We start from the raw sequence: 14,938 nt of genomic DNA, 5'->3' as shown, positions 1-14,938 counted from the left end.
TTCAATTATGGTCATTGTTTTCTCAAACCGATTGGACTTCTATCTCCCCATCTTCTGCCACCAAATTCTCAGGACTCACTACAACACTGACTGTATTTTCTGGTATGATCTTTGCCTGGGTGATGGGTCAGATAGTAGGCCAGCATTACCCAATATAATGTGGTGGGATGCAGTGGGGAGGAAAGTGTCTGGATGGACCATGCGGAGTCTGCAAAAACCTGTAGACTGGATAAAAGTCCCAAGAAACCTCCTGACCCCAGAGACTCTATCTCACGGGCTGGACTGTCCTGGAAGCCACCGAATCAGGTCTTCCAAAACGAACAGATGACGTGGGGCTCTTGTAGACATTTCTTGAACCTTGTGATTGTGTTTCCAGACATTGCTCTTTGCGCCAGATATAACTGTGCATTGGACATTCTTTACAACCTGTGGACTGTTCCTACCGAACTGCAATAAGTGGCTCATGAGTGAGGTAGTCACATGGCCAGCTCACTTATTATATGAGGGGAGCTTTTGTGCTGGTGCATTATGTGTGGTTTATTGTAAACCATGATTTATTATAACATTGACTTTAATTTGTATTTTTTATGTTTGTGAGTTTTGGCCTTTGTACTGTTGTGTATTGCCCAACTATTCTCTGCCACACCCAGCATGAGAACACCGTGGGAGGGGGGGGGGGGGTTTGGATCTGCTTGGTTTGCTGGTCTGCACCTGTGTTATGGCGGTGCCTCCTGATGATCCCCTGTGGAGACGGGACACTGAGGGCACTTTATGCATTGTGACTGCGACTCATCTGATTGTCCACTACCTGATGAAGAATGCATTCCTCTCCGCTAATGGAAACTAGTAACTGCCAAGCTCCCCATCCTCTTTAGGGGTATATAAGGGCTTGACCTGGGAGGATGGGAGTTCTGGATTTAGACCTTCATGGGAGAAGTTTCCTGTGATTACCTGATTTTGTGGACTGTGTGTTGTTCCTGCGTGGAAGGCAACCTGTTCTGTCAGCATTGGATACAATAAATCCTGTTGGAGCTGCCCTGTCATAATTTACTCTGTAACTTAACGAAGCCCATTACAATAGTTTTTTTTGGCAATTTTCACAGCCCGAGCAGACTTTCCAGTGCTAACCACTCACGCAGGCAATGCACTATCCCCCAAAACCCTTTTATTCCTTTGTACAGTGATAGCTCTGCGCATATGACAGTGCCACAAAGCAAAGCAGCCTGTCCCTCCAGAGGACCTGCAAGACAAAAGTAACATATATACAGTGCAATACAACATAAGCAATAAACACACGAGCAGCCTTCGCAACTTTACAGTCCTTTTAAAGCGACAGGCAACCATAACAAAAAACAATACATACAGTCTAGAGGCTGCAAATGGGGGGGGGGGGAGTACTTCGTTCACCCTCCTTACAGATGTGTGTAAACCAATTACCACATTCTCAACATGGAAACCGCTTTTCTCCTGTGTGAATTTTCTCATGTCTAACAAAGTTTGATTTATCTGTAAAACATTTCCCGCATTCTGAACATGAATATGGCTTTTCTCCTGTGTGAATTCGCTCATGTTTAACAAGATATGATTTATCTGTAAAATATTTCCCACATTTTAAACATGAATATGGCTTCTCCCCTGTGTGAGTTTTCTCATGTTTAACAAGATTTGATTTATTTATAAAACATTTGCCACATTCTGAACATGGATATGGTTTCTCCCCTGTGTGAATTCTTTCATGTATAACAAGATGTGATTTACTTCTAAAACATTTATCACATCGTGAACATGGATACGGCTTCTCTCCTGTGTGAATTCTCTGATGTGTGACAAGATTTGATTTATTTATAAAACATTTCCCACATTCGGAACATGGAAAAAGTTTCTGTCCTGTGTGACGTTTCTCATGTATAACAAGACTTGATTTATGTGTAAAACATTTCCCACATTCTGAACATGAATATGGCTTCTCCCCTGCGTGACTTCTCTCATGTATAACCAGAATTGATTTTTCTGTAAAACATTTCCCGCATTCTGAACATGGAAATTGCTTCTCTCCTGTGTGACTTTTCTCATGTATAACAAGATGTGATTTACTTATAAAACATTTCCCACATTCTGAGCATAAATGTGGCTTTTCTCCTGTGTGACTTCTCTCATGTCTAAACAGATGTGATTTATTCATGAAACATTTCCCACATTCTGAACATGAATGTGGCTTTTCCCCAGTGTGACTTCTCTCATGCCTAACCAGATTTGATTTTGTTATAAACCGTTTCCCACATTCTGAACAGGAGTATGGCTTCTCCCCCGTGTGAGTTCTCTGATGATTCCTAAGTTTCGCTTTAGTAATAAAACATTTTCCACATTCTGAACATGAATACGGCTTCTCCCCTGTGTGACTTCTCTGATGTCTAACAAGATGCGATTTATTTATAAAACATTTCCTACATTCTGTACAGGAATACGGCTTCTCCCCTGTGTGACTTCTCTCATGCCTAGCAAGATGTGATTTATTTGCAAAACATTTTCCACATTCTAAACAGGAGAATGGCTTCTCCTCTGTGTGAATTATTTGTGTAAATTCGCCACATTGAAACCCTTGACCCCCATTCTGACTTATGCTTGTGGTAACAATCTGTGAGTGATCAGGAGAAGGTTCCTCATAATCAGCGGGATTATACGATAGATCTGTACTGTGAAATCCTGGATGTACATTAAGGGTAATGATGTTTTCTCCTGTGAATTGCTGCATGATCTCTTCATCTTCTACTTTATACTTTAGTGGTAACAGGAAGTTTCCTTCAGCGTTCATAATGGGATTTTCTGTTAGGATTAAAAATGGATTTCATGACCATACAGTAGACAAATGTATAACAATCCTATTCGTTAGGAAACAAACATGCAACTTTAGGTGTATTTTTTTGTTTGTTTGTTTTTTAACCAAAGCCAGAAGTGGATCCAGCAGAAGTTATCTGTCCTTTCTTTAGATTTCCTAACCCTTTTAAAGGGATCCTGTCATCAACATCTTACCTTATAAAACCTCCTGACCCCTCAGTGACCACAGCTGTCCATAGTTAATTTATCTGTTCTTCTCTCCTCATGTCCTCCTCTTGCCCGAAATATTGTAATTTAAACTTTTACCGCATTTTATGGTAATTTATTTTTACTTTGTGACGGAGGATCTTAACCCCGCCCACTTACACCACCTGTCCAGCCCTAAATGCCGAAATCTCGTTACAAATATCGCGCTTGCGTGCTTCACCACCCTTCCCTGCTTCATTCATACAGAAATAGTTAACTGCGCATGCGCCGCACGGGTGCACACCCCCTTTCCTGATCGTATGTCATACTGTGAATCGCTGACACGTCAGTGTCAGCGATTCAGTGTGAGACAGTGAACAGAATGAAGCGGAAGTAGCGCTCGTATGAGCGGCTGCAACCCCTTCAAAACAGCTGATTGGCGGGGGTGTCGGACCCCAACCCATCAGTAAGACACTAAAATTAAACTTACCTCCTCTTCGGCCGCAGGACCTCACTCCAAGTGTCGGGATGCTGTGCACTGCTTCGTTCACTGTGCTGTCAGGAGACAGGCGCTGGATTAGGAGAAGAACCGACGGCATTTGATGACGTCACACTGAGCACCGAGCATGCGCAGTAAAATAATGTGTGAACAGCTGCTTTAGTGTCTCAATGCGCAAGCGTGGGATTTCATGTGAAATGGAGTGAGAGAAGCTGTCAATCAAAAACAAGGAGGCGGAGTCAACTCTGAAACACAGAGGAATGAAATTCTGACTCTTTGAGTGAAGATTTAACTCTTTTGCATACAGCTCGGGACCACTGAAAAACTGAATACTAAAGGTACAGAGCTTACTTAGAACATATTTATAGGTTAGCTAACAATGATTTTTCACCCACTTTCACAAGGTATTGCTGGCTTGATACCTAAAATGCTGGTGACAGGTTCCCTTTAAATAGGCTCCTGGCTTTAACTTAAAAATTGCATCAAAAACAGCATGTGTGTTCACGGCCTTATAAAACTTTGTATTACACGTAAATGTATCCATGATAAAGTCCAGGATTCTCAGCTACAACTGCAAGAAAAAGTAAACCCTATGGAATTATCTGGATTTCTGCATTGATTTCTAATAAACGTTGGTCCGATTGTGATGGTCTATAATAATTATTACTTCGATAACTAACAATCTAAAGTAATAAAATACAAACAGTTGTACTCTGCATCTTTTATAAAGCACGTTAAGTAAACATCCACTTCTAATCCATTTTAATGACCTGTAGTTCCCACTTTAGCAGCAATCACCTTCCTCTCACTTTTCCTGCAGCTGCAAAATAAGATTTGCATTAGACTGCAGATTTTTCGACCACTCCTTCCTGCACATGTGTTTCAGTGCATGAATATTTCGGAGGGGCTTTGCGTGCACAGCTCAGCAGGTCCCGCCACTGAATCTCTATAGGGTTAAGTTCAGGACTTGGCCATTCCTAAACACATTTTTTTCCGCCATTCTTTACTTGTGTGTTTTGTGTCAGCGTCTCGTTGCATCACCCAACGTCTATTCAGCTTGAGGTCAAGGCCCACTTCCCCTACAGTTTCCTATAAAATGTTTCATATACTATTTCTATTTTTGCAGATGACACCAAGCTATGTAATATAGTTCAGACTATGGAAGATGTTCATGAATTACAGGCAGATTTAAACAAACTAAGTGTTTGGGCGTCCACTTGGCAAATGAAGTTTAATGTAGATAAATGTAAAGTTATGCATCTGGGTACCAACAACCTGCATGCATCATATGTCCTAGGGGGCGCTACACTGGCGGATTCACTTGTTGAGAAGGATCTGGGTGTACTTGTAAATCATAAACTCAATAACAGCATGCAGTGTCAATCAGCTGCTTCAAAGGCCAGCAGGATATTGTCGTGTATTAAAAGAGGCATGGACTCGCGGGACAGGGATGTAATAATGCCACTTTACAAAGCATTAGTGAGGCCTCATCTAGAATATGCAGTTCAGTTCTGGGCTCCAGTTCATAGAAAGGATGCCCTGGAGTTGGAAAAAATACAAAGAAGAGCAACGAAGCTAATAAGGGGCATGGAGAATTTAAGTTATGAGGAAAGATTGAAAGAATTAAACCTATTTAGCCTTGAAAAAAGACGACTAAGGGGGGACATGATTAACTTATATAAATATATTAATGGCACATACAAAAAATATGGTGATATCCTGTTCCTTGTAAAACCCGCTCAAAAAACAAGGGGGCGCTCCCTCCGTCTGGAGAAAAAAAGGTTCAAGCTGCAGAGGCGACAAGGCTTCTTTACAGTAAGAACGGTGAATTTATGGAATAGCCACCGCAGGAGCCGTCACAGCAGGGACAGTAGACACCGCAGGAGCCGTGACAGCAGGGACAGTAGACACCGCAGGAGCCGTCACAGCAGGGACAGTAGATGGCTTTAAAAAAGGGTTAGATAATTTCCTAGAACAAAAAAATATTAGCTCCTATGTGTAGAAATTTTTCCTTCCCTTTTCCCTTCCCTTGGTTGAACTTGATGGACATGTGTCTTTTTTCAGCCGTACTAACTATGTAACTATACCTATGAATTCAGAGTTCCCTCAATTAACGCGAGGCGTTCAGGCCCTGAGGCAGCAAAGCAGCCCCAAAACATGACGCTCCCTCCACCACGACGCTCCTTCTGACACATGTCACGGGTTAGAAGAGGTTTATGTGTTGGTGTGCAGTGTTTTTTCCCTGAGGGTAGTTGACCTTCTAGACGTCATCTCGGGTTTCTTAGAATGTCTTTGAGGTGTGGGCCATTCAGTAATATGTACCCACATATTACACATTTACCGGCTCCGAGTGGACAGACAGTCAAAAACTAGATCAGTGAAATTATTTCCTAGCCTGGGAGGCTCAGATCACTGCAGCAAATCTCAATGATTATGTTGTCTTAACGTCACTCATAGAGCAACATCCCTTCAATCATTATGGACTCCGGTGCGCTTTCCAATTAGAACATTTTTAAATTTTGAGTCCGACTTTGTGGTGCGCTTATTAGTGTCCCTGTAACCTTCAACACATCGTGCGGACTATCCCACAACTGAGGAGTCAGATTAATAAGCAGACGGAGTGGTTTTATAAAGCACAGTGTAGCACAACGTTGTGCGACTGCTCACAATAACGACTTCAGTGCATCAGTATTACGCCCATTGAACAAATGGCTAGTTCCACCCCTAACAGATTTGGCAAACTTAGGCAACATCAAAATTATTGGACTTACAACCAGTCCCATTTACAGCCGCATGGTCTGACTAAGTATATTGAGCAATCACTGTAGAGATCTCCCGCCGCCTCCACGGAATGAAAGATCTTATTTATGAATGAGCCGGTAATTGATTTTTTTTCTGTCCTAATACATGGATTGCCTTTTTACCGACAATTTATATTTCTATACTCGTATTCTAATTTATTTCTATTTACCAAAATTTTTGTAATAAAAGTTTTGTTTTTTTAAAAAAAAATGAATGTGTTTATTCAATTAACAATAAACTACGGTATGTCATTTCTATATATTTATTTACTAGCCCTTTATTCCCCATGTCAGTGTCCCATTTATATATATTTATATACAGCGTCTTACATTTTCCCTATTTCCTCCTGTCAGTATCTTTTTTTTCCTCCACGTTAGCGTTTCTTTCAGCTTGCTCGCTACCCGTCCCCATGAGAACTAGGGGCTTGGCTGTTTGCTATCCCCTGATTGAATGGCTCCCAGCGTATCAGGTGAGCCAGCGTCTCTGTACCATGGAAACCTGGGGCTGGCCCGACCACTGGACTCTGGTGGCAGAGTGAGAGGGGGTACCCAATCAATGACATAAGTCGACGTCCGTTCCTGCGCTCCGATCTCAGGGTTGATATACGTGAGAACAGTGCAACATGCCCAATCACGCTGCCCCCCCCCCCCACAGTGTCGTCCGCGGTTCTGGGTCGGGCAGATCTCCATCACCGGTACATTAGCACCAGACGCACGGATTCCTTTTCCCCTGCCACATACGTACATGTTTTTCTTTTTAAATAAACAATTGAATTCATTCTACCCCCACATCTTCCTTTTTTAAGTACTATATTCTACGTCTACGTATTGGATGGGTTGGTGTTTAACGACTGCCCATTACGGTTTGTACCGTTCTTGTGAACTACACTTTTCTTATGCATCTCTGGGTGGCTGTTGCAACGGTCACTCCTGATGTCACTACGAGTCGATTTGGCGTCTTTTTATGTTTAGAAACCACAGTCTAAGTTTTTTTACGTATACGGTCTGATGAAGACGCCGCTCCGATGTTGAAAACGCGTCACCTCATTAAAAGGCTGAATACTACTACGGAGTTTGATGGCCGTTTATCTTCATGAAGTAGCGCTATTTGGCTTCCAAATTTTCTCCTATTTGAATGCAAAACAATGCGGTGGAGCCTCGTTGTCCCGCCAGCTAGAAAGCAGCGGCTACTACATCATTGCTTAATCGGTGTTGTGCCTGGATACCGCCCCACTATCCCAGGTGAGGATTACTCTTACACCTGTGTTTATTATCTCCATTGTCTTTAGGATTTCTGCACCATGAGGCGCTTCTTTCTTTAACAGGTTCCCGACCGCTGGCTGTATTTTTACGGCACTTCAGATACTGTGCACGCGCGATCGCGTGCACACAGCTCTGTGCCCTGGCTGTTGCTAACAGCCATGGGCACTGGGCAGAATGTCAGGGGCCAATCTTTTGGCCCCTGAACATGTGATCGCTGTGACAACCAATCACAGCAATCACATGCATTTGTACGTATAATACAGTGTGCACGTGATTGCGTGCACACAGCCCTGTGCCCACGCTGTTACCAACAGCTCTGGGCAGAGTATCAGGGACCAATCTGATGGTCCCTGAACATGTGGTCGCTGTGAAAACCTATCACAGCGACCACATGTTTTATTTTGATATTTCTGTCAGCAAATCTCCTGCCACTTTTCTTCTCCTCAAACATTGTTTCAGTGTGAGAAGAAGAGACTCAAGAGAATTGCTGCCAGAAGATTACAGTTACAAAAAACATAGTTACACTATAAAACATTCTCTGTATAGATAAATTTCTATCTATACAATCTATCCATTTATCTTTTATTCTATTAGAATAGGCAGGTAGGGAATATATAATTATATATATATCCACATATATATAATATATATAGCAATAGTGGTTTATTTTTTTTGTTAGTGGTAGTGTAGATATATATATATATACAGTGAAGGAAAGAAGTATTTGATCCCTTGCTGATTTTGTAAGTTTGCACACGGTCAAAGACATGAACAGTCTAGAATTTTTAGGCTAGGTTAATTTGACCAGTGAGAAATAGATTATAAAAAAAAAAAAAAAAAAATCACATTGTCAAAATTATATATATTTATTTGCATTGTGCACAGAGAAATAAGTATTTGATCCCTTTGGCAAACAAGACTAAATACTTGGTGGCAAAACCCTTGTTGGCAAGCACAGCAGTCAGACGTTTTTAGTAGTTGATGATGAGGTTTGCACACATGTTAGATGGAATTTTGGCCCACTCCTCTTTGCAGATCATCTGTAAATCATTAAGATTTCGAGGCTGTCGCTTGGCAACTCGGATCTTCAGCTCCCTCCATAAGTTTTCGATGGGATTAAGGTCTGGAGACTGGCTAGGCCACTCCATGACCTTAATGTGCTTCTTTTTGAGCCACTCCTTTGTTGCCTTGGCTGTATGTTTCGGGTCATTGTCGTGCTGGAAGACCCAGCCAAAAGCCATTTTTAATGTCCTGGTGGAGGGAAGGAGGTTGTCACTCAGGATTTGACGGTACATGGCTCCATCCATTCTCACATTGATGCGGTGAAGTAGTCCTGTGCCCTTAGCAGAGAAACACCCCCAAACAGGGGCGTAGCTAAAGGCTCATGGGCCCAGGTGCAAACTTTCAGTTTGGGCCCCCCTACGCATCTTCTCTCTAACTTTCAGCTGCATTACTGGGTCTCTAAAGTAACCCCTCAAAACAAAAATATATACATCAGAGACGAATAAAACAACTTTTATAACACGGCAGGCTTAAAGCGGCGCAGTTCTATGTATGATAGTATACCTAAATAATGAATTCACCAAATAAAGGTCATATACCAGCTCTACACAGTGAAAAATTAATACACTACAGTTGTATCCCGATTTCCCTTTTCTACTCTATCCAGGCCAGACCGGCATGACTTCTTCCAGCCACAACTTGTCTCTTCACACAAACTACAAATTATGCTGCTAGCCCCAATAGCCCTCTTAGTGCCCCCTCCACCTTAATAGTGGCCCCATTTGTGCCCCAAACTGTACTAGTGCCCCCTTTTGTTCCCTACAAAGTAATAGTGCCCCCACCACAAAATCATAATGCCTTTTTTGTGCCCCACAGTAATACCCTCCTTTGTGCCTTATACAGCCACAATACCAACTTTTTAACTTTTTTGCCCCCCCCCCCCCAAAGGGATTGCTGCCCCCTATGTCCTCCTACACAGGATAAATTCCACCTGGGCAGTTGATAAATTTTATTAATTGCAACATATTTAAAATGGTTTTCCCAGAATCATAAATTATTACCTATCCACAGTATATTTGATCATTCTCTTATTGCTGGAGGCGATCGAGAGACCAGGGGTCCCAAACCCTCTGAGCCTCCTCACTGCACCCCTGCAGTAAAGAGGAGCTTGAATGGAGCGGCTGTTGAGCATACGCCCGCCGCACCATTCACGGTCTATGACAATGACGTAAATAGACTTTGAATGGAGCAAGTAGAGTGCATGCACGATCACTGCTCCATTCAATGTCCTGCTTACAGTGAGGAGGAATGGGGGGGGGGGTTTGGAACCCCAGTTCTCATGATTGGTGGGTGTCCCAGCGAAAACAAAATGATCACTTATCCTAAGGATAGGTGGTAATTTATGATTCTGGCAAAAAAAACAACTTTATAAACCTTTAGGAGCAGCCTCTTTATTTTTTATAGTTTCCAATGGACACTGGCATAGCAGAGCTGTGTGCTTCACATTACAGCACAGCTCCAGACCTCCAGTAATGTGCAATCATTCATGACCCATAGTAACCTCTAGCCCCCTTATCAGTGTCTTCCCGATAACTGGAGGCTGAGCTGTCCTGTAATGAATTATGACCCTCAGTAACCGCTTATCAGTGTTCTGTCTGCGCTGCTCTCACTGCTGAATCCTCCCGTTCTGTCCTCTATTTGCAGGATAGAAAGAACAGAGAGAGACAGCAAAGATCAAACAGTATAGGGAAAAACACTAAAGACAATGTAACTGCATGAGTAACGCCTGTCCAGAACTCACATGGATGTGGGGGAAACGAGCTGCGATGAGACATGAGCTTTTTCCTTACACAGCGTGCGGCAGTGTGTGTATCTAGACTCCTCCTCCTGTCTCCTCCAATCCAGTGCCTCAGAGCACAAGAAGGGAGGGGGAGTACACACGCTGCTGCACCTGCGCTGTGTAAAGATCGATTTTATCTAAGAAGCAATGATACGGACACTAAGTGTGGCGAGGGGGGCCCGTGGGCCCCTCAGGCTTAGGGGCCCGGTCGCAACTGCGACCGCTGCGACCCCTACAGCTACGCCACTGCCCCCAAAACATAATGTTTCCACCTCCATGCTTGACAGTGGGGACGGTGTTCTTTGGGTCATAGACAGCATTTCTCTTCCTCCAAACACGGCGAGTTAGGTTAATGCCAAAGAGCTAAATTTTTGTCTCATCTGACCACAGCACCTTCTCCCAATCACTCTCAGAATCATCCAGATGTTCATTTGCAAACTTCAGACGGGCCTGTACATGTGCCTTCTTGAGCAGGGGGACCTTGCGGGCACTGCAGGATTGTAATGTGTTACCAATGGTTTTCTTGGTGACTGTGGTCCCAGCTGCCTTGAGATCATTAACAAGTTCCCCCCGTGTAGTTTTGGGCTGAGCTCTCACCTTCCTCAGGATCAAGGATACCCCACGAGGTGAGATTTTGCATGGAGCCCCAGATCGATGTGGATTGACAGTCATTTTGTATGTCTTCCATTTTCTTACTATTGCACCAACAGTTGTCTCCTTCTCACCCAGCGTCTTACTTATGGTTTTGTAGCCCATTCCAGCCTTGTGCAGGTCTATGATCTTGTCCCTGACATCCTTAGAAAGCTCTTTGGTCTTGCCCATGTTGTAGAGGTTAGAGTCAGACTGATCATTGAGTCTGTGGACAGGAGTCTTGTATACAGGTGACCATGTAAGAGCTGTCTATAATGCAGGCACCAAGGTGATTTGGAGCGTATAACTCGTCTGGAGGAGGCTGAACTCTTAATGGTTGGTCGGGGGGTCACATACTTATTTCTCTGTGCACAATGCAAATAAATATATATCATTTTGACAATTTGATTTTCAGTTTTTTTTTAATATATAATCTATCTTATTTCCTTCACTGTATATGTATGTATGTATGTATATATATATATATATATATATATATACACACACACACACACACACACACACACACACACACACACACACACACACACACACACACACACTGAAGCAGTTGAAACTGCAGAACATGGAAGCGTAGGGACTAGTAGCGCTGTAGCACGGGACAGCCTGGTCCCCCTAGTTCAGGCTCTTGTATGGGCACCTGCCCCATCTTTTAGGCCTAGAATCCACGGATTTACTGCCACTCCTGGCATAACTGTGGACTATGCAAATTTTGTCCAAATGGATTACTTCCATTTATTTATTACGGACGACCTCCTAAATATGATTGTCCACAAAACTAATTTATATGCCGCTCAGTATATAAGGCACAAACCTTCATCCACCCATGCCAGAGATTGGACGCCCAACAATTTGCAGGAATTAAAAAAAAATTTGGGGCTCACCCTAAATATGGGTATTGTCAAAAAGCCCTCCATTAGGTCTTAATGGTCAACAAGACCTGCCCAAGCCACCCCAGTGTATCCTGCAGTAATGCCCAGGTCTCGTTATGAGACAATAATGAGGTTCCTCCACTTCAATGACAATGCACAGGCCCCCCCCTCCCCCCAAGTACCGATGCAAACCAGGATCAGTTGTTCAAAATGACTACTGATAAATTCCCTCAATAATTTATTCCTGCAACTTTACACCCCTGAGCAGAATGTAAGTGTGGACGAATCCCTCCTCAACTTCCATGGAAGACTTCGCTTTCACCAATATCTACCTTCCAAAAGGGCAAGATATGGCGTTAAGCTCCACAAATTGTGTGAAAGCGGGTCAGGATATACCAGCGGGTCAGGATATACCAGCGGGTCAGGATATACCAGCGGGTCAGGATATACCACCGCCTTCAGGATTTATGAAGGGCGGGACCGCTCAATAAATGTTCCTGGATGCCCCCCTGATCTTTCCACCAGCAGTAAGATCATGTGGGAGATAATGCAGCCTCTGCTTCACCAATTTTTATTCCAGTGTGCCCCTGTTTAGGCATTTACATGCTGCAAGGACTGGGGCATGTGGTACCATGTACAAAAACCGAATTGGTTTTCCGCAGCAATTAGTGGGGAAGCGCATGGTAATGGGGCATTCCTGTGCTTGTGCATCTGAGGAATTGCTGGCGGTCAAGTACAGGGATTGCAAAGATGTGAATGTGCTAAGCACGATTCATACCGCAGGAACAGTGGCAGTGAGGGAAAGAGGGGTGACATCGGACCAGCACAAACCAGTGAGCGTGTCCGAATATAACACGTACATCGGGGGGGGGGGAGGGATTTAAGCGACCGGGTTTTACAGCCCTATTTAGTGAAGCGAAAAACAAAAACCTGGTACAAAAAAGTATCCATTTATCTTCTACAGGCGGCAAATCCACAACTCATGTGTGCTCTATAAAAAAAAAAACAGAGGCAGAGACACATACCTGGATTTCCAGGAGAAAGTTATTGAAGGCCTCATATTTGATGTTCAGGACACCAGAGAATGCCCCCAGTCTGAGGATGTCACGCGACCGACTGAAAGACACTTCATCAGTCGGATTCCCCCAACACCAACCAGAAGCAAAACCCAGAAAAAGTGCCGCGTCTGCAGAAAAGACGGCACCGCAAAGAGTCCCGATATTTCTGTCCCTCACAACCAGGCCTGTGCTTCACCCATGTTTTAAAAAAAATACCACACTGTTCTAAATTATTAGATTTTAGTTAATTAGTTGAAAATATATTTGCCCTACATTACTTTTTTATTTTTCCCCTGATTTTACTCCAAGGGTGAGGGAGGGAATGGTTGGGGGGGGGGGGGGGTGGATGTCATGTTTGATGTTTTCTAAAGTTCATCTGCTCCATTTGCATAAACCTGCAATTTCTTATTTTAGAAAACCCCAAAAAATAAATTCCCATTATACCCCTAGATGAATATTTTGGGATCTCGGCTTCAAGAGCAGATATTTTGGACGTGTTATAGAAACTCTGTTGAGTTTTGTAAAACCAGCTTTGAAAAAAAGCGATTTGTGAAATAATCTTCTTCTATCGTCCGCCCTCCTACACCTCTATGTGATAAATAAGGCCACATATGTGGTATCCCCCTGCACGGGAGAAGTGGCAGAATGTGAAAGGAGATTAATTTTGTCCGTGGTCCATATTATGTGTGAAAAATACTAGAATAAACTGACGCAATTGCTAAATTCTTGAATTTTTTCCAATTTTGCCCACTTTAGAGAAAAAAATTAAAATGATATATACTGACAAATGCCCCTAAAACCAAGCCCTATCTGTCCTTTAAAAAGAGTGTAAAATTCAAAGATGAACTTTATTCACCTGCAGAGTTATAATCATCTAAATAAGCGCATAGCAAAATTGTGAAATTTGCTCTGTTCATTTAGCTGTAAAACAGGCCAGTCCTTAACCTTTGTTATCTGCAATACATTAACCGGTTAACAGCTCTGGCCTTCCGGTCTAGTGCCTGATGACGGCACACACTCCCGCCCCCCCTCGCTAGAATAGCCTTGGAACACGGTAGCGTGTATGGGGGGGGGGGGGTTAACCCCACCATTCGGCTACACTTCTGTCTGTTGGTGGAACTGGTCAGCCCGGTTTACCGTTGAGCGGTCTACTGAGCAGCGTGAGGTCAGCTATAGGGCCCGCTGCACGGACAAAATAAGGGCACGGACTGCATTTTGTTGTTGTGAGACTCTGTGTGAAACAGAACGGCAAGAGTCTGCGCATATATAATGAGTTGCATGAACAAGTATTATAAGAAAGCCTGGGCGCACAGGCCGCTGGGCTCAGAGGTACGGCACGTGTCAGGACCATCTCCCGACGGGATTTAAACATTCTTGGATGCCTCATGATCTGAAGTGGAACGTAATAATCCTACAAACCACTTGACTGACCTAAAGCTACAAAGAGGGGAGAAAAGCGGAAAGAGCCACAATATTGGCTGACCCTCTGATGAGCTAAGGACAGCGTCAAGTTATTAGTTGCTGAACGGGCTTAACAAATATCGATGATTATTTAAAGGACTGTAGCACGGACATATAAATGAGATAATACCAGACGCGTGCTCTATGGATATTACTGAATGGCATTGAGAATACCCCAGATAATACGTGAAAGACTTGCCCGTCTAATAGAGGGGATACCATCCATGTAGAATACTCTCTAAAGGACTTGGAATAATGACAATTCCTGAAGGACATTTCTGTGGAATTACAGAGGACCTGTCCCTACGTCATATAAATTGAACTGGTTAACTGACCTGAATAGCGCGGTCTCCCTGATTCCAGCGCGGTGTTTTTTCCTGGACACCTTTACCCCTTCTTCCGGAGATATGGGCCACTGCTGTGTTGGCTCCCTATATGCTAGTTTGCTGAAGGTAGCCAACGGGGCGGAG

At 43.4% G+C, this 14,938-nt stretch overlaps 1 protein-coding gene across 1 annotated transcript in view; it reads right to left on the bottom strand.

Annotated features, from left to right (window-relative positions):
- Window positions 1-377: 377 nt before the first annotated feature.
- The window catches only part of LOC142677665 (uncharacterized), an 82,618-nt gene continuing 68,057 nt past the window's right edge, over window positions 378-14,938 (bottom strand). Inside the window, exon 5 of the mRNA XM_075847277.1 lies at window positions 378-2,823. Coding sequence (XP_075703392.1) covers window positions 1,445-2,823 — 1,379 coding nt within the window. The 3' untranslated portion in view covers window positions 378-1,444. The remainder of the gene's footprint in view (window positions 2,824-14,938) is intronic.

This window comes from Rhinoderma darwinii (genome assembly GCF_050947455.1).
Source record: "Rhinoderma darwinii isolate aRhiDar2 chromosome 2 unlocalized genomic scaffold, aRhiDar2.hap1 SUPER_2_unloc_44, whole genome shotgun sequence".
Lineage (NCBI taxonomy): Eukaryota > Metazoa > Chordata > Amphibia > Anura > Rhinodermatidae > Rhinoderma > Rhinoderma darwinii.
Note: the sequence above shows the minus strand (reverse complement) of the source record. Positions and strands in the feature narration are given on the sequence as shown.